A 27,521-nucleotide genomic window follows, 5' to 3' on the forward strand; every position below is an offset into this window, starting at 1 on the left:
AGAACAGCACACACTACACCAGGGGTCACCAACACGGTCGCCCGCAGGGACCACGTGAGTCACCCACAGGGCATGTTGGTCTGTGGTATTAAGACAACCAGCGACAAAGAAAACAATCAGGAAGTGGTCACCAGAGGCAGAGGAGGCTCTGCAGGTCTGCTTTGAGACCACGGACTGGGGAGTCATGTGTGAATCAGCTGGCAAAGATATTAACAAAATGACAGAATGCATCACTGATTACATAAACTTCTGCAGACACCATTGTTCCTGTTAGACGGGTGCGTTGTTTTCCCAACAACAAACCATGGATCACCAAGGACCTGAAGGAATTGTTGAATAAAAAAAAGCAGGCATTCAGACTAAAGGACAAAGAGCTGCTAAAGGAGTGTGCAGAAGGAACTGAAGGTGAAACTGAGGGAGAATAAGGAGGCCTACAAAAGAAAACTCGGGGCTCTAGAGTGCGACCAATTTAGTCGCACATGCGACCTAATTTTTCAATGGTGTAACTAAAAAAAATCTGAGGTCGCACCGGTGCGACCAGCCGTTCGAGGGGAAAAAAAACGGTCTCCGCGACTCTGAAAAGTCTCAGGTTCAACAACAGACACACATCAGGCCAATATCATGGTCAAAACCAATCAGAGATAGTGAGGGGCGGGACAATATTGTAGCGGCGATATGTGAGCGACATTCAGCTCAGCCAATCAGAATGCAGCAGCAGGTTTATACATGTGCGTTCGGACGTTCTGCAGTTAGTTTTGTATATGAGACTCGTCGGATGGTCCTAGAACTGAAGTTCGGGTGCTGGAGCTAGGCAGTCTAAACGCTCACTGAAGTCCTGACTAAACAGTTAAAGTGACTCTTCCTTGTCGTGTGCCTTTATTCCCACACATCCACCACCACACGCAGCAAAAGACCCGTAACATCCCGAACAGTGACTAGGTGAGCCGACCCTGTAGTAGCAAGTGGCTAATGCTAAGGGTAAAGTGCCGCGATAGCAAAAGTAAAAACTAGGGCTGTCGTTAATCAAGATTAAAATTTTTAATCTAACTATTATTATTTGGCTGTTTGTGCCACATACATGTGTGTCTCTGTGGTAATTAACTGTATTTCAGATGAATTAGGATGTAAAGCGCATGAACTGTCCGATGATAAACTACTTTTAGCGGTTTTCACTTTTTTTACGTGTTGATGAAAAGATGAATGAAATCACGCAAGCTTTGTAACGAGTATTTCCATTGGCTGCTAGAGCTGTCAATCAAAACCGCGTAGCTCCGCCTCCTCCCCCTCCGGTAAAAAGTTAAACTGCGTGATGTTTCATCTCTACAGTTTATTCAGCTTATTCTATCACATGGTTATACATAATTTATATTTGTGATGTTTGTAGTTTTCTAAAAACACATTCGTATCTGATATTTATATGGACTAAGCGTTTACATGGACTGTTTTAATTAACACTTTTTTTATATAGCTACAGTCAATTACTGTTAATATGTCTGCTAACTTGACTGTTTCAGGTATTTATAGATGTTTAAATGGTAATGTAGAACAGTATTTCCCAGTATTCTTTCTGCACAAACACAGTATTAAAGGGTTTTCTTAATAGATCTATGAAATAATCATATCTGTGTTTTGATGCTTTATTGATGCCTTATATTAGATCAAAACATTATGGTTGGTGCACCTGTTTTCAGTGTCAGGGTCATGAACAGGAAAAGATCCTCACTTGTGTCAGATAATGTGCTTTCTACAATGAATTTTATTTTTAATAATTTTATCATATTTTATGAATGTTTTATTGGTAAACACGTTCTTGCAATAACAATGTGCATAACTGTTCAAATTTTGCTTCATTATTAGTTTGCAGTTAATTGAGATGAATACATATATAAGGGCTGTCACACTATTAAAAATTTTAATCGAGATTAATCTTGATTAATTTTGTTCTTTAATCGCGATTAATCTCGATTAAATTTTTTAATCGTGTGACAGCCCTAGTAAAAACACGACAATATTTCAGTTAAGAAGGCTTTTTCGAAGAATTTCGAATTGAAAGGCTGAAAAAGCATCTATAAAACACATTACATGCCACGATAAATGCACTGCCCGAATGTCCCATCTCCCCACTGCCTTTCAGCGGCAGGCAGCAGCAAACAGATCATCAGACAAGGCCATGTTGACCAGATTGTTAGTTAATCATTTACAAGTCAATATTGCCTATATGGACAGCGATAAAAAAAAAGTAAACCTGTGTTGAATGTGATGCGGTCGAAAATTTGGGTGCACCTAACTTTTGTGCTGGTGCACCTAAGAAAAAAAGTTAGGCGCACCAGTGCAACCAGTGCAAAAAGTTAGTCTAGAGCCCTGAAACTGGAGGGGAAACTACAACAATATAATACAAAAGAAGTCTGGACTGGAATGAAACAGATTACTGGCCTAAAGATGAAGCAACAAACTGCAGGGGGTAGTTTGGACACAGCAAATGAGCTGAATGTATTCTTTAACAGGTTCAGCACAACACCATCCTCCTCAATCAATGGCAGCAACCCCCACACTCCCTCACAGCCTCCACTTCTTATGCACAACGACTCACACCTCGTCACCCCACAGCCTTGTTCTTGTGACGATGATCCATTGCAAGATGAACCACAGACTGACGACAGCCATTCACCCCACCTCACTACACAGACTTCTTCTGACGACCCATCGCTGGAGGACCCACAGACTGACGACAGCCATTCACCCCACCTCACTACACATACTTCTTCTGACGACCCATCGCTGAAGGACCCACAGTCTGACGACAGCCGTTCACCCCACCTTACTCTACAACCTTCTTCTGACGACCCATTACAGGAGGACCCACATTCCCCCCTGGAGGTGACAACGAGCCAGGTGAGGAGACAGCTGGAGAGACTGAAACTGGGCAAAGCTGCCGGACCGGATGGAATCAGCACGAGAGTACTGAGGGTCTGCGCCACTCAACTATGTGGAATTCTCCAGCATCTCTTCAACCTAAGCCTCAAACAAAAACGGGTACCAGTGATGTGGAAAACATCTTGCCTGGTTCCTGTTCCTAAGAAGTCACATACTTCCTTACTAAATGACTTCAGACCAGTGACCCTCACATCCCATGTCATGAAGGTCCTGGAAAGACTAGTGCTGGAACACCTAAGACCTCAGGTCAGCACCTTCCTAGACCCTCTGCAGTTTGCTGATCAACAGCAGGTAGGTGTGGATGATGCTGTAATCTACTTACTTACTGGGAGATGGTTCCCATCTGGACCAGAACAACACCACAGTGAGAATCACCTTCTTTGAGTTCTCCAGTGCATTCAATACAATCCAACCTTACATGCTGGGGGAGAAGATGGAGAACATGCGGGTGGACAAGGACATGATCGACTGGGTCTTGGACTACCTGTCTGGAAGACCCCAGTATGTGCAACTTGGGACCTACCAGTCTGATCGCCTGGTCAGTAACATCGGAGCACCACAGGGAACTGTGCTCTCCCCCTTCCTCTTCACCCTGTACACCACCGACTTCCAGTACAGGTCAGACCTCTGCCACCTTCAGAAATTTTCTGATGATTGTGTGGTGGTCGGATGTATCAGGGATAGACAGGAATGTGAATACAGGTACCTTGTGGACGGCTTTGGCAAGTGGTGCGTGAGGAACCATCTGCTCCTGAATGTCTCCAAAACTAAGGAGATGTCCGTGGACTTCAGGAGGAAGAGGACTGTGATCACCCCTGTTACCATCATGGGTCAGCATGTTGAACAGGTGGACACGTACAAGTACTTGGGTGTCTGGCTTGACAACAGACTGGACTGGAAGGCCAACACAGAGGCTGTGTACAGGAAGGGGATGAGCAGACTCTACTTTCTGAGAAAGCTCAGATCCTTTAATGTGTGCAACAAGATGCTGACCATTTTCTACCAGTCTGTTGTTGCGGGGGCTGTGTTTTTTGCAGCAGTGTGCTGAGGAGGCAGCATCAGAGCAGGAGAAAACTTAATAAACTGATTAAGAAGGCTGGCTCAGTCTTGGGCTGCTCACTGGATGGCTTCGAGTTGGTGGTCGAAAAGAGGTCTGTAAACAAACTCATTTCCATACTGGACAATCCATCACATCCCCTCCATGACCTCCTAATCAGACAGCGGAGCACCTTCAGTAACAGACTCATTCAGCTCCGCTGTTAGAAGGAACGATACAGGAAATCGTTTGTACCAACAGCGATCTCACTGTATAACTCATCCCCACTGTGCCGGGACATCATTACTCATTGAGTTAATACCAGGACTATCAGGACAGACTCATGGAACATGATCGGTCACTGTTTATTTCATTACACATCTGGACATTTAATGACAAGACACTTATGTAATTTTTCTATTATATTACATATTGCATACATACTGTATTTATTTCTACCAACATTGTACTGCAATGCTTACATATTATTTCTTATGCACCTTAAGCCTACTTAATTAATAGTTTTAACTGAGTCTTTTATTTACTTAATACTTTTTGCTATTGTACCTTGAGCTGTTGTAATACTTGACTTTCCCTCTGGGATTAATAAAGTGATCTATCTATCTATCTATCTATCTATCTATCTATCTATCTATCTATCTATCTATCTATCTATGTTCTAAAAATAGCACCGTCAAAAAATAATATTTCTGATGACAATACTGAATATAAAATTTTGAAAACAAAAATGTTTTATGTATAAATGAACTCTGATCTTATCTGTTCAATATTGTGCGCAAAACAAATATCCACCTCACTCTTTGCTGAGACAAGCAAACGCGCACAGCTACTTTAAGAATAAGAAAGCCTTTTTGGGGTAAGTCCTAAAAGAAGTAATTATGATAATAGTAAACACTGTTTTCAAAGAAGAGAAGAACACTCCCGATGTCATCTCCACTCTCTCTTAGATGAGTGGGGGCAAGTACGAGGATTAGAAGAATGTTGGCTATGTTCGGGATCTCAACAGAGCAGCTGGACTGGGATCTGGTTATGTGCAGTTAGTTTAGCATCCAATGCGTTTGTGGGCAGCAGCAGTACATTGCAGCTGTTTTTTTTTTTTTTTTTTTAATCTTACATAATTGATAATGTGCACAAAAATGAGATAGAGTTCATGATTTGTTCAAAAATTTTACAAAGGTAGTGATAAGTACAAACGAGACGATTTGAAGACATGACAGTTAATGATTTCCTAAGTTACAAGTGTGATTTTAAACAAAATGTGCTCATTCATACAAAATTGTCAGGGATGTGATAACTCAAAATTTTAAATATTGAAACAGACTTAGATTAACATAAATAAATAATGTTACATATTTAAAATATATCTGTTTATATCCTTGTTTTCTACCCTGGTAAATCATTGCTAATAAATATTTTGAGGAATCATTAACATGTGATCAGACAGTCTCTTCACATATATAAATATTTATTCTTATTATTAATAACAATCATCATATCATTAAAGATGAACCTTGCAACTTTGTTATTCTGGAACTTTGCAATCAAACAAGTAGCCCTTCATTCTGCTCAGTTCCTTTGAAGTAGCTCTCAGTTTCAAAAAGGTTGGTGACCCCTGCACTACGTACACACTATACAAAGCATCCTCGAAAAAAAGAATCTTTAGAGGGCACACAAACTTGCCTTCAGGTGCTAAATATTATTTAGAGAATAATGGCTGGTTTAGCAAGACTACAAACTTAAATGCCAACTTTACTTAATTATTTGATACCAACATTTAAGCCAGGGGTATCAAACTCATTTTCCACATCTGGGCCACATCTGCATTATGGTGGCCCTCAAAGGGCCGATTGTAACGTATCCTGATGATTGAAGTCTTGGACAATTTGTTGTTTTTCTTGGAGGCTAAATTCTGTGTTTGGTGTCAAAATGTCAAATTTATACTGTATATTTATAATGTACAGTATATCTACATTTATTTTGTACTCCTTTACCACAGACATGGCCTCAACACAAGAGACGTACCAGTTTTTCTTCCTGAAGCACAAACTTGTATTCACTTTCCCATCTTTCATTAAATTATCTTTCTTCTGCTTCAATGTTCTCTTCTGGTACATATTGGGATTATTTGTAAATATTTCTCAACCACTTGTTGGAAAAACCGCTTAGGTAAACACTGATGTGGAAACACTGACATCTAGTGGCAGGATGCAGTAACTTTGCAGGTCACAAAATCAGCATGCATTGTGGGAGATGCAGTTTATTGTATGATTTTATAGTGTATTTTAAGACAATTACACGTCTTTTAAGCTCTCGCGGGCCACATAAAATTAAGTTCAAACATCACTTTAAGAGAGCTTTTCCAGCAAAATAAAGTGGGTTTAGGTTTGAAAGAGAGCACACAATGTAATCAATTTTTTTGAAAAATATACAGTCTGGCCAAAAAAAAGGTCACCACCTGGATTTAACTAAGCAAATAGGTAAGAGCCTCCCACTGGATAATTACTGCATGGATGATTATGTTTCAACTGGCAACAAGTTATTTAACCCTAACTGATGCAGTGAGTAGCTTCTCATTTGTTAAACAACCATGTCGAAAGACACATTCTGTGGTCGTGGAAAAGATGTTACTCTGTTTCAGAAGGGTCCAAATATTGGCATGCATCAAGCAGAGAAAACATCTAAGAAGTTTGCTAAAACTACTAAAATCGGGTTAAGAACTGTCCAACGCATTATTAAAAAGTGGAAGGAGAGTAGGGAAACATCATCTTCGAGGAAGGAATGTGGTCGGAAAAAAATCTTGAATAATCGTGATCAGCGATCACTTAAACGGTTGGTGAAATCAAATCGTAGAAAAACTACAGTAGAACTCAGGGATATGTTTAACAGTGAAAGTAAGAGCATTTCCACATGCACAATGCGAAGGTAACTAAACAGCTGTGTAGCCTTAAGAAAACCACTTGTCAGTGAGGCTAACCAGCAAAAACGGCTTCAATTTGCTAGGAAGCATAAAGATTGGACTCTGGAGCAATGGAAGAAGGTCATGTGGTCTGATGAGTCCAGATTTATCCTGTTCCAGAGTGATGGGCGCATCAGGATAAGAAGAGAGGTGGCTGAAGTGATGCACCCATCATGCCTAGTGCCTACCGTACAAGCCTGTGGGGGCAGTGCTATGATCTGGGGTTGCTGCAGTTGGTCAGGTCTAGGTTCAGCAATGTCATGTGCCCAAAGAATGAGGTCAGCTGACTACCTGAATATACTGAACGACCAGGTTATACCATCAATGGTTTTTTTCTTCCCTGGTACGAGCATATTCCAAGATCACAATGCCAGGATTTATCGGGCTCAAATTGTGAAAGAGTGGTTCAGGGAGCATGAGACATCATTTTCACACATGGACCACCACAGAGCTGAACCCCAAGACTTGAGAATCTTTGGGATGTGCTGGAGAAGACTTTGCGCAGTGGTCCAAATCTCCCATCATCAAAACAAGATCTTGAGGAAAAATTAATGCAACTCTGGACAGAAATAAATGTTGTGACATTGCAGAAGCTTGTGGAAACGATGCCGCAGCGAATATGTGCCGTAATCAAAGCTAAAGGCGGTCCAACGAAATATTAGAGTGTGTGACCTTTATTTTGGCCAGGCAGTGTATTTAAAAAATCTTATCGTCGTGAAAAAGGTTACAATTTCTAAAAGCTCCTAAACTTCACCAAACCACAATGAAAGATATTCAATTCCAGTAAAAACATAGAAAAGTGGGGAATTATTCCAGAATGCACTAGCCTAGATCAAGCATCTAAGAAACTGCAGGCCTTGCTCTCTTGCCTCAAATAATGCCAGTACTTATAAAAGAGACTGGGCATTATATTTAAGAAAGAGTACATATGTGTTTACTCAGGTTGTGTTGGTCTTAAATTTATAAAATACAGAAAATAAGGATAGGGGACAAATACTTAACCTGTTTTAAACTGTCATATTTTTTTACAGTAAACAAACTGTAATACAACAGTTGGTACTCCTGATAATACCAGATGACCTTAAAAACTTGGTGTATGCAAGTAAGGGTTTGGGGCATTTGCAAGATTTGGAAGTTTTAAATAATTAAAAATACATGTTTTAAAACTTTCCACAGGTAATTAGGTAACAGTGATGCTATCAAGACTGGGCACAAAACTTGCAGGGGTTCTGGAGTACTATATAAAACACAGTTTATAGCTGAAAATTACAAAGTTAAAACTTGACCACACAACAAAGAAATCACATCCATTAACAACAGCCAGTAATGCCTCCAACTTCTCTGAGCTCAAGTACAGCTAAGATGTACTGACGCAAAGTGGAAACGTGCTATGTTTAAGGCTCAAATTCAACATTTAAGGCTTGTGTTTAGTGATTTAACATATTTAACTTGCGTAGCATTTAAGTGCCTTATGTTTATTGTTTAATTTGCACTATAAGGCTATCCTACGACAATTGAGTTTGTCAAAATGTCCAAGATGTCAAAGTCTAAAGCAGCTAAAAACACTACTTAAGAGGACAGGGTAACTGAGTTTGGACAAAACAAAACTGTCTGTCGATCCTAACCAATTCTGTAAACGCAGAAAAACACACACAACATAGCCTACCTAAATGGTTCAATGTAAGTCTAGAACATCCAGCGACAGTACTAGGCTACATGCTCTGTCTCAAAGATAAAAATACTTGTCTATCATAGCTTCCATTCATCCCATCATATGATTTTTGAGTGTTACTTAATGATTGCTGTGAAATGTCGCATTTGTCTTTAAAAGTCTATTAAATCTGTGATTTTTTTTTAAATCAAGGCCTGTGAAATTAAGCACATTTTACGAGTCTTTAAAGAGCAAAGATTAGGAGAGGATCTCCAGTTTGTCAACAAATGTGTAAAAAACAATGTTTCTTAAAAGACTGAAAGGGATTGGCATATTCTACATCTCTACAGTGCATAATATCCTTACACAATTCAAAGATCCTGGAGGGATTTAAGTATGTAAAGGGCAAGCTCGGAGGCATCTACAATGAACCATCACACAGTAAAAAACTTATATTGTGCTCAGACAAATCAGTAATGTAAAAAAGGAAATAAAAAATGGGATAACTAATGAAAAACAAAAGCTTTGGACTGTGGTAGGACAGTAAAGCCCACATAGAAACAGGGAGAACATGCAAACTCCAGGCAAAAAGGACCCGGACCAATCTACCTGGGAATCAAACCCAGGACCTTCTTACTGTAAGGTGACAGTAAACCTCTAACAATTTGAGTTAGTAGGGTGTCTAAACCTCTGGCCCAGTAAGTAGTACTGATTAGTATTTCAATTGATGACACTTCTATGCAGATCGCGTTTTGCAAGCAACACTGCACACTAGAGTGCTGAACCATCACTCCTGTGTCGGATAAATCTTTTCTTAAATTACCTTCCTCTTATGCAAGCACTTATGTCTGAGGGATATAAGAGATATTGCACAGACCCATGAAGTGTTCATTTTAGCACATGCTTAAAAACAATGTTAGTTAAGTCAAAAACATTTTTTTTACCCCTTTTTCTCCCACTTTAGCACATCCAATTTCTACCCGTCAATCATCCTCTCACTAATGCTGGTCCCTGCTCCTAATTGGGTAGGACGAGGCTGCCCACGCCCCCTCCAAAACATGCACAGCCATCGAACATCTTATCACCTACACTTGACGAGCGCAGTGCGGTACAGCGCTGTGCACGGATGGCCACACCCCCTACCGCACTCCTTTCCCATCTCCGTGCAGGCGCCACCAACCAGCCAGCAAAGGTTGTAATCGCACTAGTCTGAGTGAGAGTCCCCATCCGGCTTTAGTCCCGCCCCTTATCTGAACAGCAGGCCAATCGTTGTTCATGTAGGCAAGGCAGAGCCGAGATACGATACAATGTATTCGAGATCTCAGCTCTGGTGAACAGCGTGTGTTTTACCGCTGCGCCACCCGAGCGGCCCAAAAACATTTTTAAAACAGATACACACATCTTTTACACACATACACACAAAAACAGATACACACATCTCCTACTATGTTGCCCACACAAACATACTTACCCATGCTGTGTGTTCTCGCAAGTAGCAGCCTTTGTAGTCCACCGTGTTTGGGTGCCGGAGTTTCTGTAGAAACTTAACCTCCTTGATTATATCCTGCCACTTCTGTAGAGAAAATAAGAGAATGCAAACGTGCTCTTGCATTAGTCATTTTTCTATCCTACACTTACAACTTCTGTTATATAGTTACTTATACGTATAACAAACATTAAACTACAAACATTAGATTTACTTAGTGTGATTGCAGTAGGCAATTCGATAGTCTTTTTTTTTTTTTGTTAATGTGATTGCAGTTATAATTATTATAATACAAATAATAAGACAATTGGACAATAAGTGTGTGATTGTTTATAGAAATCACACTATTGTCATATGATAGTCTTATTATAATGTTAGCTTGACAAAGCCAACATTTAGTTTTCTTATTATTCTGATTATTATTGTGCTTTTGGGAAAAAAGCGGACTTCGTGTTTTTCTGTATACCTTCGCAATCACTAGCCACCTAGTAACAGATTAGCAACCACCCAATACACATTAGCAACTGCTTAGCAATACCTTAACAACCACCAAGCAACATCTTAGCAACCTCTTGGCAACTAACCAGTTAGCATAGAAATTACTACCAATAACACTATTTTCACATGATAGTCTTATTATAATGTTAGCTTGACAAAGCCAACATTTAGTTCTTCTTATTTATCTGATTATTATAGTGCTTTTGGAAAAGAGCGGACTTCGTGTTTTTCTGTATACCTTCACAATCACTAGCCACCTAGTAACAGATTAGCAACCACCTTAGCAACTGCTTAGCAATACCTTAACAACCATCAAGCAACATCTTAGCAACCTCTTGGCAAGTAACCAGTTAGCATAGAAATGACTACCAACACCTTTTATCATTTAACAACAAGTTAGCAATTAACCCGCTACCATAGAAGCCACCTTAGCAGCCAAACCTTAGCAACCGTTTTTGAGTGCATTGCAGACATCACATTGAAAAGTTTATCATATTGATATATGATGTCGATCAGCAAGAACATTTTTGTCTGTTGTCTTGGATTTCAATTTCTGGAACTTTTCTTTTGTTTGAAAGACATAACTTTTTTATTTAAAAACAAAACACCAGAAAGAAAAAGAAATGTTTATTTAGGGTTTTCTAAATAAAACCCAGGTACATAGCTATTAATCCATGATTCAAGGAACTGTTCTGGTTGAATCTTTGACCACTCTTTTTGACAAAACCAAAATTGTTGGTTTATCAGTGTCTTTTTAGCTTGTGATATACAGTGAATTAAAAATCACCATTTGACGCCGTTGATAAAATGGCAGGTTTTTTTGTGATGTAAAGAAAATCAGACTAAGACAAATCATTTTAGATTTATCTCCACTTTTAATGTGATCTAATAAAACTAAGTAAAAAAAAAAACCTACTAGAACAGCTGAACTTCATATGGGGTTAAAGAGAGTCACTTTAATTGATGGCAGGTTTGTACTAAATACTAGTTTGAATATGATAGTTCTGGTTAATTCTGAACACAGCCACATCCCCAATTATAAAAGGGTGTGTACACTTACACAACCACATTATTTTCACCTGTAAACGATTTCAGTTTGTTTTTTAATTGAATTGCACATATTATGGGTCAAATCAAAGGTAGATATTATTAATCTTGTTTTGATTTTTACATTACAAAATGTGGTATTTTAACAGGGGTGTGTAGACTTTTTTATATATCCACTGTAGGTAAGAGTATTTTTCTGAGTTGTCATTAGGTGATTTTCTGGAAAAAAAAAAGCATGCAATTGCATTCAAGACTCCAAAAGTTTCCAAAAGTCTGAGTTCACCATTCCTTATTATGTAATAATTATATAAAAATTAAGATGTCTCATCTACACCTATTGTATACCATAGTGTATACCATCAATTACATAAAAATAATTTAAATGGTTCCATCTCTGAGCACAGGAGCAAGGTCTTGCTCGAACAGGAAAGGTCCTTCTCCAGAATGTTAGTTAATGTCAAAGTGAGGTCTATAAAATCTAAATCCACTGAACCATTTTTATTTAAACAAATGTAAATCTTTAAGACGACCAAATTAATAATCTAGGTCAATGTAAATATTTGAAAAAGCAGATTTTATCATATATTAAGACAACCCAAATTAAACTTTCAAACAAATTCATACTATTCAAAGGTTATTGACATTTGTTGCAATATTTTAGCTACAGAAAATGAGGTGCCAAAATAATTGCAATCCCAAATCTTCCATGATTTTCATGTCACCAAAAGGTATATGTAAACTCTTGACCTCATCACTATATGTAGCAGTGGCGGCTGCTGGTCTTTCAAAGAGGGGAAGCTCATTGTCGGCTTACATCATAAAATTTGTCAATTTAATTATATATAAATGTATAAATTCTCCCCTTTGTTAGTTTTCAAGAAAATGGCATGAAATGGGTTGCAGTTTGTCTTCCGACTTCACTCGCAAAATCCGCGATGGTACTGAAGCTCCCAGCGACAGCTGTCAATCAAAACGGGATTCAGCCTTTCGACTGATCCTCCAATCATCTTGCAGAAGCTCAGTGTCCAGACCCGCCCACAGCTCCATTCACCCCCAGAGACGCTCAGCGTCCCACCGACACGCCCATGCAGCCCCATAGAAGCAAAGAGACGCTCAGCGTCTGCGGGTAAATGCATTGACGCTCCGGGAATGTATGAGTTAAGTTAACAAAATCGAGTCGATTTGTGATAAGTAGCTGATTCTGAACGAACTCGTCTTCGAGATGAACGTGTTCTAACGCATTTGTAGTCAATGAAATGTTAACACAACTGTACATATTTGACCATTTAATTTTTGACATTTTAGGGGAAGCTGAGCTTCCCTTGCAGTCTTACAGAAATCGCCACTGATATGTAGGGTATGGATTGTAATATTTCACCTCATTTGACTGCTTGCCACTGTATGACATCTTTTTAATGGCCACCACCTCATTAGTGCGAATGTCACGAGCCTGTAAATTAAATAAAAAAACAAACAAACTAAATGCTTAGTTTCTATTTGTTAAAAAAAAGAACAAAACACTTCGTCAGAATGTCTATTAGGACTACTTACAAAGTAAACTGTTCCAAAGCTGCCATGGCCAATCTCGTGTAGGTCAGTAAAGAGTTTCTCTGGATCCTCTTTGTAGAAGAGCTCAGCCACCTCAGGGTCCTTTAAACTTCCTACCTTTACACTTGACGGCATGACCAGGGCCTTCACACACAAGTATTTATACAATATAAAATCATTTTATTTTAAAATAACTAATAATATTCTTTAGTTAACCAAAAAGAAATGCAAGGACTTGTAGTACTCCTCCCCCCAGGCCAGCAATTAAATGTAGTACTCCTAAAACCTGGAAAAGCCATTTTGTAGCATCTTTTACTTAGATACTAATATAAACGTAGTATCCTTACACAGAGGCACCACTTGGGTGTTGTCTTAAATTGCCATTGTTTAAAAAAAAATTCTAATATTTAATTATGTTTATAATCAAATGGGACACAAGTTATATACACAAAATATCTCAAGCAGATACAACATAGTAATAATTTGCCTAATGTCTGAAGGTAATTGTGACAAGTAAGAAAAACACATGATGCATACTCAGAGTTTAATAATAATAATGGCATGAATCTGAAGTTGTCCTGGGTTGACTGTCTAATGCTCATCTAACAGATTTTTGAGGGTTTTCCTTTTTTTCAGATTTATACTTCTAGGTGATGAGAAGTTTCTGTCTCCAAAAAAAAGTTAAATATGTTGATTTGTCAAGGAGTGTCCAGGGGTATTCTGGTAGAATGCCACCACCCTGACTTTGTTCTGTAGTCTAAATGCATGTTCACTCAGTTTATTAGCATCAACAAATAATAAAATCATTTTTCTAAAAAAAATTACTGTTTGTATACACCTGCACATGACAATGTAGCATTGTGTTAATGAATCTGTTAGTGAGTGTTAGTGAGTGACTGGGAAATAATTAAAATAACTGAGATGGTTGTCAGCAAAGAGTTTTATTTCATTTAATTACACATTTACCTGTGAGGTTAATAGAACAGCCCAATCTCTCTAATCACTCCTCTGTACATGGCCAAGTTATCTTAATGTTGCATCCCTGATTTGGTCTCCAAAACAAAACAAAGAAAACAGCATGCCTCACTAGTCATGGAAATTTTCATTTTACTCTGACAGATAAGCTTCTATTGCAAATCACTTGGCCACTCTATGCCACCTCGCCTGTACTCTCTTCTTCACCTCTCTACCAGTCTCCATTACTTTGTACACCCAACTCCAAGTGTTTAAACTGCAAAGTCTTTGCAACTGCACCTTTCCGCCGCCCTTCCTCTCATTCACAAACATGTGTGGTGTTTTACTCTTTCTAACATTCGTTTCACTTCTATCCAATGCATACTTTCATCTCCTTAGGCCCTCCTTAACTTGCTCCTTACTTGCTAAAAATCACAATGTCATTCGCAGACATTTGCCTAACCTTGTCCATCAGCCTGTCCATGACCATTACAACAGGAAAGTATTCAGAACCAATTCTTGCTGTCCTCAAATTCAGATCTTGCACCACTCTTACATACTTCTCTGCTAGATCTACAAACACACAATGCAACTGGCCCTTTCATCTAAAAGCAAACATTACATCAATGGTGTAGTCTGCTGGCATAAAACCATATTGCTGCTAACAAATCCTCAACTCCTCTCTTAGCCTAGATTCCACTACTCTTTCCAAGATCTTCATGCTTACAGTGTAATCTTTGTAAAGACATTTTGCAATAAAAACCAAAACATTTGCTAATTCTATTGAAAAGTAGTTTAAAGAAATTACTTTTGAAAGACTGACCAACCCATTCTATTTTGTAACTTTAAAAAGATTTGGAACAGTGGCAAAATAAAAGTGAAATGTTTACTGAATTTTCAAATTACACCTTTTAAAAACATTTCACAATAGGATGGTAAATTAGCATGGTAGAGGTTATAATGATTTGGTATAACAATGAAGGTCCATTAAAGGCTATCTTTGCAGGCAAAAATGGGTGGTGGCTCACAACTTTGAGCCAACCTTTGTGAGAGTTCACAATCAGTTCTAAAAACTTTCTCAATGCAAGTTTGCAAATAATTTAAGTATTTTGCCATATACGTACTATATATATTGTGAAAAGATTTAGGGAAGTTGTTTTTGGACAAGGTTGGAAACCACTGATTAACATGCATGACCTTGAGCCCTCAGATAGCATTAAAGGACAAATCAAATTGCTAGTGTGTTAAATATAGCCCCATGAGCTTGGAGTACCTCGGAAAACTGCTGTCACGTAACACAGTCTGACGCAACATTAAGAAATTGCAACATGAAACTCAGCAGTATCCAACCGTGTGTGACTCTCCATGGGCAATATGGATCTTCAAACGAACCTACCTCATGCAAGTGATAAGAAGTAGTCAGTAGTCAGTTACTACACACGGGTAATTGGATACAACTACATTCTGAGAAAAATTCTGAGGAACATAATTCATACATACAAGCATTTTTTATAAGTCAACATGAAATCTTGAGTTTAAATGAAAAACATTTAGTTCTCTTTAAAAAATGGTGTGGATTGGCAGTTTCTGCAAAGAAAATCTCCCCACATCACTGACCCACTGATCAATTCAGCCAAAGTTCCAGTTTTGATTCGTCACTCAATTGAACTGTGTCCTAGAACTCTGCAGACCTATACAAAAAATTTTGCTCTCTCCCACATCCAGGCAGGTTTGCTGTTGAGCCATAAGGTTGGAACTTTCGGACAATACACCCAGTGGTGGCTCTAGGAATGTTTAAGGTCTGGAAAATCTAATACCTTATACCTTCTTCTTATATCTTCTTGCCCTTTTGATGCAAAAAAATTATCTTTTCTCTCAGCTTTTGTGACAGCTTCTTAGTTTTTACCATGATTGCAACACACCTTGAACACATCCCTGAGTGGTCACAGAAATCTATTATTAGTTCCCAAGGGTTAAATCATGTTTACCCTACCCTATTTTAGGTCACATAGACTAGCAGCAGCTTGCTGTATTATTTAACTAATAAAAACTTGTATGCAAAATCTAGATCTGCAGAAAAGTTAAGGTTCATAAAACAGTATTTTCTTTGGGGGGTTAAATAATTGCAACTGTAGGCACTTTCAACAGTGGACAGGAGTTATCATGGCCACACATTTACCTCATCACCAATAATAAAATGATCTGAATTTGTACCATAGTAGCCCTTCTGTCTAGTTCTAGCTTCATAGCACTTTAATATTAATTAATTTTCCCTTTGATTAAAACTAAGTTTCACTAACCAACATTAATCATTACCAGAGCTTGTTTTAAACTAAATCAGGTTTCATACAAAACTGCAAGCTTGCCCCTCAGTGGCAACAGAAACCAGTTTTGCCACGTATTGTGGGAAAGGCTGAAATGCTCTAGTAAGTTGCAATATGTGCCCAGCCCTGCAGCCTTGCCCAACCATGTCCGATGACATTAAGTGTGTAACTATCGTTAAATAAGTAAGTAAGCAGCTTAAAACCTGTGATTTGTTAATTCTTTAGTGTAGGTAAATAAAGTAAATGTAGAACCTCTATTTAACTGACAAAAGTACAAAGAAATAACAATGTTCTCACTGACCAACTTAATTGTACTTTGTAAATATAAACAATGATAGGATGATCTTGGGATCATCTAGATCTTTTTTGACAAATGGAAGATCAGCCTTTGTGTTCTTTTCGGTCAGCAGTGGTTTGCGCCTTGCAACTCCTTTATGGATGCTGTTTTGAATAGTGTATTTCTTACTGTGGAATTGTGCACAATTACCTTAACTAAGGCAAGTGAGGACTGTCTGGGTTCTTCTGTGACCTCCTGGATGAGTCGTTGATGAGTTTTTAGTGAGGTTTGGTAGACTGGCCACTCTTGGGAAGGTCCACCACTGTTCCAAGATTCAAAGTCCCATGACTTTGTTTTGCATCTGTGTTGGAATCTCTTTAAAACATGCCATTATGTGCTTCTTGTCTAAGCCTGCCAGCAAAAAAAAGAAATAAAAAAGAATTTAAGAAAGAAATTAACCATTTACACGATTAATAGCAACCTTTGAGCAGTTTGAAACAAAAACAAAATTATATTAACCTGTGATTAATTAGACTCACCTGTCCTCATCTTGTCAGTGCTCACATGACCTATGAATGGTGGCTTGGTGTGCAAAAAGGCTTGTTTTATTCACTGGTTGTTCTTCACAATGGAAAAGAATAAAGAGCTATCTGAGCTGACTAAAAATCACCTAGCCCAAGCAGTCTAAATTATACAAGAATAGTTCCAAAAACCATGGCATCAAACAGTTCAAAATGTTATCAAAAGGTTTACTACTTTTTGAACAGTCAGGCCCTTTCAGAACATGGTGGAATAAGAAAAACTGATGATAGAACCTTATGAAAGGTGGTTTCAAAATGAGGCAAAAACATGTACAAAACCCAAAGAACTTCTTCCTGAGCTGGTGACATCTGTGGTGATGGTTTTGTCAAAATGCACACAGAAACCACAATCCTTCTATGAACAAATAAAACTAAACTAGAGCTCTTTACCAAAGTATGTTAGTGTATCTTTCTAGACAGCAAACTAAAGCCCATGAACAAAACTGCACCCTACCAACAATAAACATGGTGAAGGATCCATAATGTTTGCTGCCTCTGTGACTGGAGGTCTCTCACATGTTACAGAAACAATTAAGTCATGACCCATAGCACAGATCCAAGTCCAAGAATGGTTAAGAAGTTAAACTGCCAAACAGTGAGACCCGATCTCAATTCAAATGAAAATCTTTGGAGAGAGCTAAAATCTGCTATTTGAAAAAGGAACCTGTACCATAGTAAAAGGAGGAGAAATCATGAGTTTCCAAACACTAAAAGAACTCTTCCAATTAGAGAACCAAGACTTTTACATCAGAAATTACTTTGATCAGAAAGTCAAGAGGGGTTGTGGGGATAAGCAAATTGGCTTAGTAGAACTATTAATTAAAGCATATTCATCTAAAAATGAAGCATGTTATAAAACTTCTAAGATTTATAAAGCCCTTTTGAGTATGAATACACACTCAACAGATGTCAAAGAAAAATGAGAAAGCAAAGGAGTTAAAGACGGGGAATGGACAAATATGTGGAGATTTCAATGGAGAAAAACCAAATCTATGAAATGGAAGGAATTTGCTGGAAAAATATCATTAGATTTTTTTGTTACCCCCCAGCAGACAGCTCATATAGATGCTGATGCCCCAGTATGTTGGATCAAAAAGGCCCAACTACACTGTGTTCCAAATTATTATGCAAATTATATTTTCTCAGATTTTCCAAAATTACCTATATGAATTGCAGTCATTGTAATTTTCCAGTCATCAACTATTAGAGTACAATTGAAAGGTTTTTGAACAAACTGCCAATGATAACAGTATATTTTTAAAAAAATAAAACACTCAAAATGCACTCAAAATGCATGTTCCAAATTATTATGCACAGCAGAGTTTTCAACCTTTTTTATTTTATAAAGAACAAAAAAATGGTCATTTGTGAAATTATAAGCATTAGCAGGTTATTACAAACTGAAATCAAACAGTTTTCAAGTCAAAACTTTATTCTAGGTGATGTTACATTTGCACATAGGACCCCTTGTTCGAAAGGAGCTTCTGAACTCTCTCGTCCATTGAATTTGTCAGGTTTTGGATGGTATCTGCTTCAATTGTTTTGCATGAGGACAGAATACCCTCCCAGAGCTGTTGCTTAGATGTGAACTGCCTCCCGCCATCATAGACACTCCTTTTGATGATGCTCCAGAGGTTCTCAATGGGGTTGAGGTCAGGGGAGCATGGGGGCCACACCATAAGTTTGTCCCCTTTTATGCCCATAGCAGCCAGAGATGCAGATGTGTTCTTTGCAGCATGAGACGGTGCATTATCATGCATGAAAATGATCTTGCTGCGGAATGCACGGTTCTTCTTCTTGAACCATGGCAGGAAGTGCTGTTTGAGAAACTCCACATACATTATAGAGGTCATCTTTACCCCTTCAGGGATCCTAAAGGGGCCGACAATCTCTCTCCCCATGATTCCAGCCCAAAACATTACTCCACCTCCTCCTTGTTGGCGCCGTAGCCTTGTTTGCATGGGGTGTCCATCAACCAGCCATCCTCCACTCCATCCATCTGGACCATCGAGCGTTGCACGGCACTCATCGGTGAACAAAACAGTTTTGAAGTCAGTCTTCATGTATTGTTTGGCCCACTGGAGCCGTTTCTGCTTGTGTGCAGTGGATAGAGGAGGTCGACAGGATGGCTTACGCACAGCTGCAAACCTCTGAAGGACCCTGCATCTTGTTGTTCGGGGGACGTTGGAGGCACCAGCAGTTTCAAAAACTTGTCTGCTGCTATGACAAGGCATTTTTGCAGCTGCTCTTTTAACCTGACGTAATTGCCTGTTGGAAAGAGTCCTCAATTTTCCATTATCAGCACGCACACGTGTGTGCTCTGAATCAGCTACATACTTCTTGATTGTGCGATGATCACGATGAAGTGTCTTGGCAATATTGATTGTAGTCATGCCTTGACCTAAACACTCCACAATTTGTTGCTTCTCAGCAGCCGACACATCCTTTTTCTTTCCCATTTTGGCTGAAAATGTAGGCTGCTTAATAATGTGGGACAGCCTTCTTAAGTAGTCTTGCCTTTAATTGGACACACCTGCCAAACTAATTAGCACAGGTGTCTGCAATTGCTTTCAGTGATATAAAGAGCCCTGACACACATCACCATCAATGAGTTTAACTGACAAACAAAAAAATTCTTACCTTATCACTCCTAAACACTTTTTGCATAATAATTTGGAACACAGTGTATACAGTCAGGCCGAAAAGTCTGCACACCCCTTTCACCTTCTCCACGTTTTATTATGTTACAGACTAATTTTATAATAAATTAAGTTCTTTTTTTTGGCCTCAAACATCTACACACAATCGCCAATAAAATCGTTTTTTTAGGGGTTACATATCTGTACACTCCCTTAGCCTAATACTTGGTTGATGCACCTTTGGCAGCAATTGCAGCTTCAAGGTGTCTTGGGAAAGAAGCTACAAGCTTGTTTTGTTTGTCTGGACATTTTTGCCCATTCCTCTTCACATATCCTTGCAAGCTCCGTCAGGTTGGATGGGGAGCGTCAGTACACAGCCATTTTCAGCTCCTTCCACAGATGTTCGATTGGATTTAGGTCTGGGCTCTGGCTGGGCCACTCAAGGACATTCACATACTTTCTCCAAAGCCACTCCTTTGTTCTCCTGGCTGTGTGCTTTGGGTCATTGTCATGTTGGAAGGTAAACCTTCGTCCCAGTCCCAGTCTGAGGTCCAGAGTGCTCTGGAGCAGGTTTTCTTCAAGGATCTCAATGTACTTAGCTGCATTCATCTTTCCCTCTATCAGGACTAGTCACCCCGGTTGCGCCGCTGAAAAACATCCCCATGTCATGATGCTGCCACCGCCATGCTTCACTGTAGGGATGGCATTAGCTATGTGATGAGCGGTGCCTGGTTTCCTCCAGACATTAAGCTTGGTATTCAGGGCAAAAAGTTTTATCAGACCAGATTATTTTGATCACAATGGAATTCAAATGTATAACTGTTTATACTAGATTGTATTTATTTATTTATTCTGTTGTGCTATTGTCTAGAGTGCAATGTATTCCCTAAATGTACATAGTTGAACGTTTCGAAGAAAAAGAAAAAGTTTAAGGCGCTGTCAGAGAATATTGAGAAAGCTTTGATGTGTTCTGATTGTATTGCTTTTTTAAATTTAAATTTTTTAAAAAAGGAGAAGGGAACCATGCCAACATTCAAAAGCTTGAGAAAACTGCAGAACACACAGATTACTACAAAAACATTTTGGGGCTGTTGCCAAATGTTGTGCCCCCAAATACGGACGGAAGGGTGCCTTTCATCCTACTTAAGTCATATACTAGGTTTCTTCTTTATTTCTTTTTTTTAAATGACTGCAGTTATGTTGACAGGTCAACTTTTTTGTTAAACGTGTATGGACATGCATTAAAAATATTCTAATGATACAAAACTGGTACAATCAGTGGTGGATAAAGTACCTGAAAGCCATACTTGAGTAAAAGAACAATTATCTTACCAGAAATCTACTTTGATAGAAGTTAAAGTCACCTCTTAGAATATTACTGGAGTAAAAGTCTTAAAGTATCTAATGTTTAATGTACTTAAGTATCAAAAGTAACTTTTTTGGAATGAAATAGGCCTGAAATGCATGAATATGTGTATTAACCATTTAAATAAAGTTGACCAGACAAAACATGAAATATCTTGGGTTCATGTATGCAATGGAATAAAAGTTAATGTAAATGTAAGAAACACTGCATCTTTTTTATTAGCATTTTTATACTGTCCCAGCTTTTTTGATTTGGGTTGTACATTCAAGTCATATACAGGAGAGAGTGGGGACGGTTGCAACAAGGTACAATTGCCACATGGCTTATTTCTCGAATCAGGAAAAAGCTACCATACTGATATCCATAATCCACATGCTCAGCCACTCATTCATCCTGAAAGAAAGCATTCCTTCTGCAAGAAACACATTTCAAGGTAAAAGTATTTTACCCTGGACACCCAGGAGGGTTTTGTCTCAGCTTCAGGAAAAGAGCCTGGCAGAATACTCAAAAACTGCAGTGTAGGCCTAAGTAGCCTGTACATAAAAGTAAATGAAGAGTAGGGAGAGTGATACAGAGTGAAGTAAAAAGAAATAAAAGACTGAATCTGCTGTTTAGGTTTTCATTTTGCATTTGTTTTTCATGTTTGTCAATTTGCTTTCCAGCTGTCTATGCATTATAAGTGTAATTATTCCAAAACCTGGAATGAGAACTTCATGTCCAGCCATGATTGTTCCAACCTATCAGTTTATCAACAGCCACAAGTTTTAATAGGCACAATATTTCCTAATTGTTTACAATCTTAGCAAAGTGCTAGATAAGCACCAGTTTTATGCAAAAGATGTGTGGACCTAGGGCTGGACGATATGGCTAAAATTTATATCACGATATAACTCCTAATTTCGGTCGATACGATATAATTCTGATATCGATATGAATAAAACAAATGTCAGAAAAACTGCCAAAAACACCAAAATTGGATGGCTGTCCCTGCAAACCTCTTTTCTGGTTTCTGGCAAGAAATACAAGCTGAATACACCACTGAATTAGTCCTTCATCTCTTACCAGCTATTTCATCTGCTTCTTTTTCAACTGTAGACAGTGGCAGAGCCAGACAATTTTCATAGGGGTGGCCAAACTGAGACCATTGCTCACACAGGGGTGGCACAGAAACTGTCTGATACCTTATTTATGTATGTGGCTAGTAGCTGTTGATCTAGTAGTGTTTTGGTCACTCACTCGTTTACCTATACAGGCAGTGAGTGCCATGTAAAATTACATCAAGCCTAGCATAATAAGCTTTTTATTTTTTCTCAATTTCCCTGTGAAAAACTAAAATATAGCCTATAACCTTAACAGAATTTCAAAGATATTCCTGTGCAATACTTGATCATTTGACTGCAAACTTGTGTGTACTGATGAGACTCATTTGAATCCCAGAACATGCTAGTGTGAATGCATGGAAAACAAATTTTAATTTTCTTTCAAGAATATGATACATTCTGACCAACACTATTAAGCCAAATCAGCATTGAAAATTGACTTTACTTTTAATAGCCTTCTACAATGCTGGGGATTCTTAAAACTGAATATTCTCTTTTCAATAGAAGTGTTATTTAAATGCTATAAAAAATTTTATTTATTTTTTTAAACCGCCCAATTAGGAGGAAAACCGCCCAATCTGGCAACAGTGGAACGCGAATAGTCCGTTGGTGCCTTTACTTGTAGCGCGCCACAACTAATAAGAAGTAGTAGTAATAGCTGGTAGTAGTACTCAGTAGTAGTACTTCTTCTGTAATTGTGTTGGTGGTTGACATTTATGTTCAATGTGTTACTGCACTGTTTTGGTGGAGAACTACTTGCTTGTGGAATTGCGTTCCTGTGCAAAAATGCTTCCGCAAAAGAGTAACACCCCCCCCCCCCCCCCCTCCCGGCTCCGCCCCTGGCTGTGGATGCTCGTTCACTCACAGCTGTTGAACTCATTTAGCTGCTAATATCCACCATGTTTGTAGCGGAGTGTAATCAGAGTGGTAACGCTGAGCACTGGTACGTCATCACGCACTGACGTAATATAGATCAATCGAATTTGTTTAAAAATCATATCACCGTTATTGAAACATTTTCTATCGCGATATATATTGATATCGAATTATTGTCCAGCACTATGTGGACCATGGGCAAAACTGGGGTTACAACTGTCCAAAACCCAGGAAATACTGTTGCATGCATGCGCAAACACAGTTCAGTAAGCTACCACAAAGATATACAAATATTTTGTAGTTCATATGGATTGTAATAATTAACCAAAATAGGGTATATTTTTTCCCCTTTACTAAATTAATTTGGCTGTCTTTATACAGCCAAATTAATTTAGTAAAGACCCTATTTGTAAAGAAATCAAAAGTGTTTGCAAAATTATGTTGATTTTATTAAATTTCAATGAATGTCGCAACTGCCCCCTGTTATGGGGTCAATTGTAACATTTCACTTTGTCTATTTAAGAATAAATTTGATCAAAAGTATATATGTTACAGCTGTGTGGGTGGGTAGCTGACAAAACTGGACTTAATATATTAAAATTTAGTCTTTCCAATACAAACTGTGTCTGAGAAACTGAAGGAAATACAAAAAGTGTAGCAACCGTCCCCACTCTCCCCTATATCTCAATAACCTATAACCACTGAATTTTGGCGGAATTAATTTGATAGAGTTTAACAAATACAGAAATTACTTGAAGAAATATTTTTCACCAGGTGAGTTTTTGAAAATTATACACGTCTAAGTGTTTTGCACTAAAATAATTCCAACAAAATTAAGTGGAACATAGTGGTACATATCCACTTCTTTCTTAAGATACTGGCTTTTTATACTAAACATTGATAATTACGACCACTACTCTATACTTGGATGATGGTCAATAAATAATGGGGTACCGCAGTACGTAAGGAAAACAGCATGAGTTACAACGATGTAGCCAATTTTCGGTGTAACCATCAAACTATAGAGCTCCTTTCATTTACAGTTTATTTCCTTTAGGAATGCAAATTTTCACACCATCATTTGCTAATAACAATCTTCGAGAAACCAAATTTTCGGCTCATGAGACCAGAGAATCTTTTTACTCCTGTTGCCAGAGTTCTTGTCTCCAAGCAGGCTCTCTTATGCCTTTTACTCAAGAGTGGCCACACTTGCCACTTTGCCATTAAGCCAGACTCTTGAAGGGCAGCAGAGATGGTTGCTTGTCCACCTCCATTCTTCATTTCCAAACAGGACACCTGGAGATTTTTGGAAGATTTATAGATGTGGGAATCTTTTGCAAATTATAAAATTCAAAATCCAAAATTTTTCACATACCACAGATGTCAGTGATTTATGATTTGTTTGGAGCTCAAATTGTGCTTATTTAGTTTAGTACTATTGACACTCAGTTTCTAGTTGAATAATAAACACAATTTACTTCGTCATCAATTTGTTTATGTTAAAGTCCATATTTCACCGAATCCTCATAAAACACATCCAGGTCTTAATATATACTATATACTGCCAAAAATATTCGCTCGTCTGCCTTCACATGCATATGAACTTGAGTGACATCCCATTCTTAATCCATAGGATTTAATATGATGTTGGCCCACCCTTTGCAGCTATTACAGCTTCAACTCTTCTGGAAAGGCTTTCCACTAGGTTTAGGAGTGTGTTTATGAAGTGCATGTGTGAGGTCAGACACTGATGTTGGACGAGAAGGCCTGGCTCGCAGTCTCCGCTCTTATTCATCCCAAAGGTGTTCTATCGGGTTGAGGTAAGGACTCTGTGCAGGCCAGTCAAGTTCTTCCGCACCACCTCGCTCATCCATGTCTTTATGGACCTTGCTTTGTGCACTTGTGCGCAGTCATGTTGGAACAGGAAGGGGCCATCCCCAAACTGTTCCCACAAAGTTGGGAGCATGAAATTGTCCAAAATCTCTTAGTATGCTGAAGCATTAAGAGTTCCTTTCACTGGAACTAAGGGGCCAAGCCCAACTCCTGAAAGACAACCCCACATCATAATCCCCCCTCCACCAAACTTTACACTTGGCACAATGCAGTCAGACAAGTACCGTTCTCCTAGCAACCGCCAAACCCAGACTCGTCCATCGGATTGCCAGACGGAGAAGCATAAGAACACGTCTCCACTGCTACAAAGTCCAGCATGCTTTACACTGCATCCGACACATTGCATTGCGCTTGGTGATGTAAGGCTTGGATGCAGCTGCTCGGCCATGGAAACCCATTCCATGAAGCTCTCTATGCACTGTTCTTGAGCTAATCTGAAGGCCACATGAAGTTTGGAGGTCTGTAGCAATTGACTCTGCAGAGAGTTACCTCAACATCCGCTGACCCCGCTCTGTCATTTTATGTGGCCTACCACTTCGTGGCTGAGTTGCTGTCATTCCCAATCACTTCCACTTTGTTATAATACCACTGACAGTTGACTGCGGAATATTTAGTAGCGAGGAAATTTCATGACTGGACTTGTTGCACAGGTGGCATCCTATCACGGTACCACGTTGGAATTCACTGAGCTCCTGAGAGCGACCTATTCTTTCACAAATGTTTGTAGAAGCAGTCTGCATGCCTAGGTGCTTGGTTTTATACACCTGTGGCCATGGAAGTGATTGGAACACCTGAATTCAATGATTTGGATGAGTGAGTGAATACCTGTGGCAATATAGTGTATGTCAGCTAGTCAACATCGTTTAAAACACAGTATGAGTTAAAGAATAAAAATGAATAAACTTTGCAGCAGTAACACCTGATGTTTAACACCTGCTGCAGTTTTCAGTTTAATGGTAAAGTTCATAAATTTTTATGGTAAATATAAACATTGTTTGGTATATTCAATTCAACTGAGTAGTCTGGGTGACACAAATTTCAGTGAACTACCAAGCAGTTCAGAGACAGCTGCGTTTTAAGTTTTGTTACTGTCAGATGCAAACCTTTTTGTTTACGACAAGAGTTCACCTCTGTGCTCACAGTCGTAGTGTTTCACCCCAAGCGAGAATGCAAAGAAGGAACTATGTGAAATGTATTGAGGAGCTGTTAGCAAATAGTTTAGTGTCGGAGATTTTTTTTTTCCATTTTACTTATGCATTTTCTCCCAACTTAGCTTAGTCTTCCGCTGCTGGCGGATCCCTGATTGCAGTCAAGGTGGGTGTATTATTGCGCACGCCTCCTCCGACCCGCATACAGTCCTTGGTGGAACCCTTTTTCACCCATGCATTTTGCACAGGCGCCTTTCTATCTGCTAATCAAGGTCCTTACACAGCGTTTGAAGACCCCACCCACATAGTCTGGTCATCCTGCCCTAGCAGAAACATCTCTGCTGCATGCACTGCCAATTATGCCCACTAGACGGCACCCAGCCGACCCGAGATGTTCAGAATCTCGGCACTGGTGTGCTAGGGGAATATACCGTTGCGCCACCTGGGCGCCTGTCGTTGGCGATTTTAATCATGCAAATCCTAGGTCAGTGCTCCCTAAATTCCAATAATATGTATACTTGCTTATTCAAACATCTCCAAATGTACTAGACAAAGCCCCAGGACCACTTTAGATTCTTAGACCAAATGTCTGTAATACTGATCCCACCATAGAGTTAAGCAACAAAACCAAGGTGGAAGGACTATGTATCAATGAATGATGGTGTAAAGATGCCACAGAGCTGTTAAAATCATGCACTCCTAATCTAGAATCACTTTTCATTAACTGAAAACTGCTCTACTCTCCCAGTGTTCTTTCATTCTGGTCAGTATTTAGATTCAGCCTAAAGCTCACACAAGGGCTGCACAGAAACTGCTGGTTGATCAGAAAAGTAGAAATCTAACTAAAGAAGTACAGACAACATGCAACGAGAGAAGGGTATATCCTTGATTACTGTTACACCCTTGTTAAAAATGCCTATCGCATGCCACCACAATTGCAGCTCTCCGTCAATCTGACCACAGTCTCGATCACTTTATCATAACATACAGACATTAAAAGACAAGCTAGATACATTTTGCCAACTTCAGTTTGAAAAGGCATCAAAGAGACCAAACTACAAGGTGTTAAAAAAAACTTCTGTCCTCTCGAATAACCACCAACTTACCAACGACTTGAATGGGTTCTAATGCAGATCTGAACAGTCCTCAGCCCTTTGCCCACTCTGGCGCTCTCACCTACCCTAGA

At 38.9% G+C, this 27,521-nt stretch overlaps 1 protein-coding gene across 3 annotated transcripts in view; it reads right to left on the reverse strand.

Moving 5' to 3' along the window:
* taok2b (TAO kinase 2b) overlaps positions 1 to 27,521 on the reverse strand; it is a 56,254-nt gene that overhangs the window by 16,857 nt on the left and 11,876 nt on the right. For 2 of the 3 annotated variants that reach the window (XM_063002832.1, XM_063002830.1), the window contains 4 exons: positions 16,943 to 17,143; positions 13,181 to 13,321; positions 13,008 to 13,079; positions 10,070 to 10,171 (listed from right to left, as the gene is read on the reverse strand). In XM_063002832.1, the coding sequence (XP_062858902.1) occupies positions 10,070 to 10,171; positions 13,008 to 13,079; positions 13,181 to 13,312 (306 nt within the window). In that variant the 5' untranslated portion in view covers positions 13,313 to 13,321; positions 16,943 to 17,143. Of the gene's footprint in view, positions 1 to 10,069; positions 10,172 to 13,007; positions 13,080 to 13,180; positions 13,322 to 16,942; positions 17,144 to 17,271; positions 17,354 to 27,521 lie in introns of all 3 variants that reach the window. The other variant, XM_063002831.1, reaches the window with a different exon arrangement.

Source organism: Trichomycterus rosablanca, chromosome 10, assembly GCF_030014385.1.
Source record: "Trichomycterus rosablanca isolate fTriRos1 chromosome 10, fTriRos1.hap1, whole genome shotgun sequence".
NCBI lineage: Eukaryota > Metazoa > Chordata > Actinopteri > Siluriformes > Trichomycteridae > Trichomycterus > Trichomycterus rosablanca.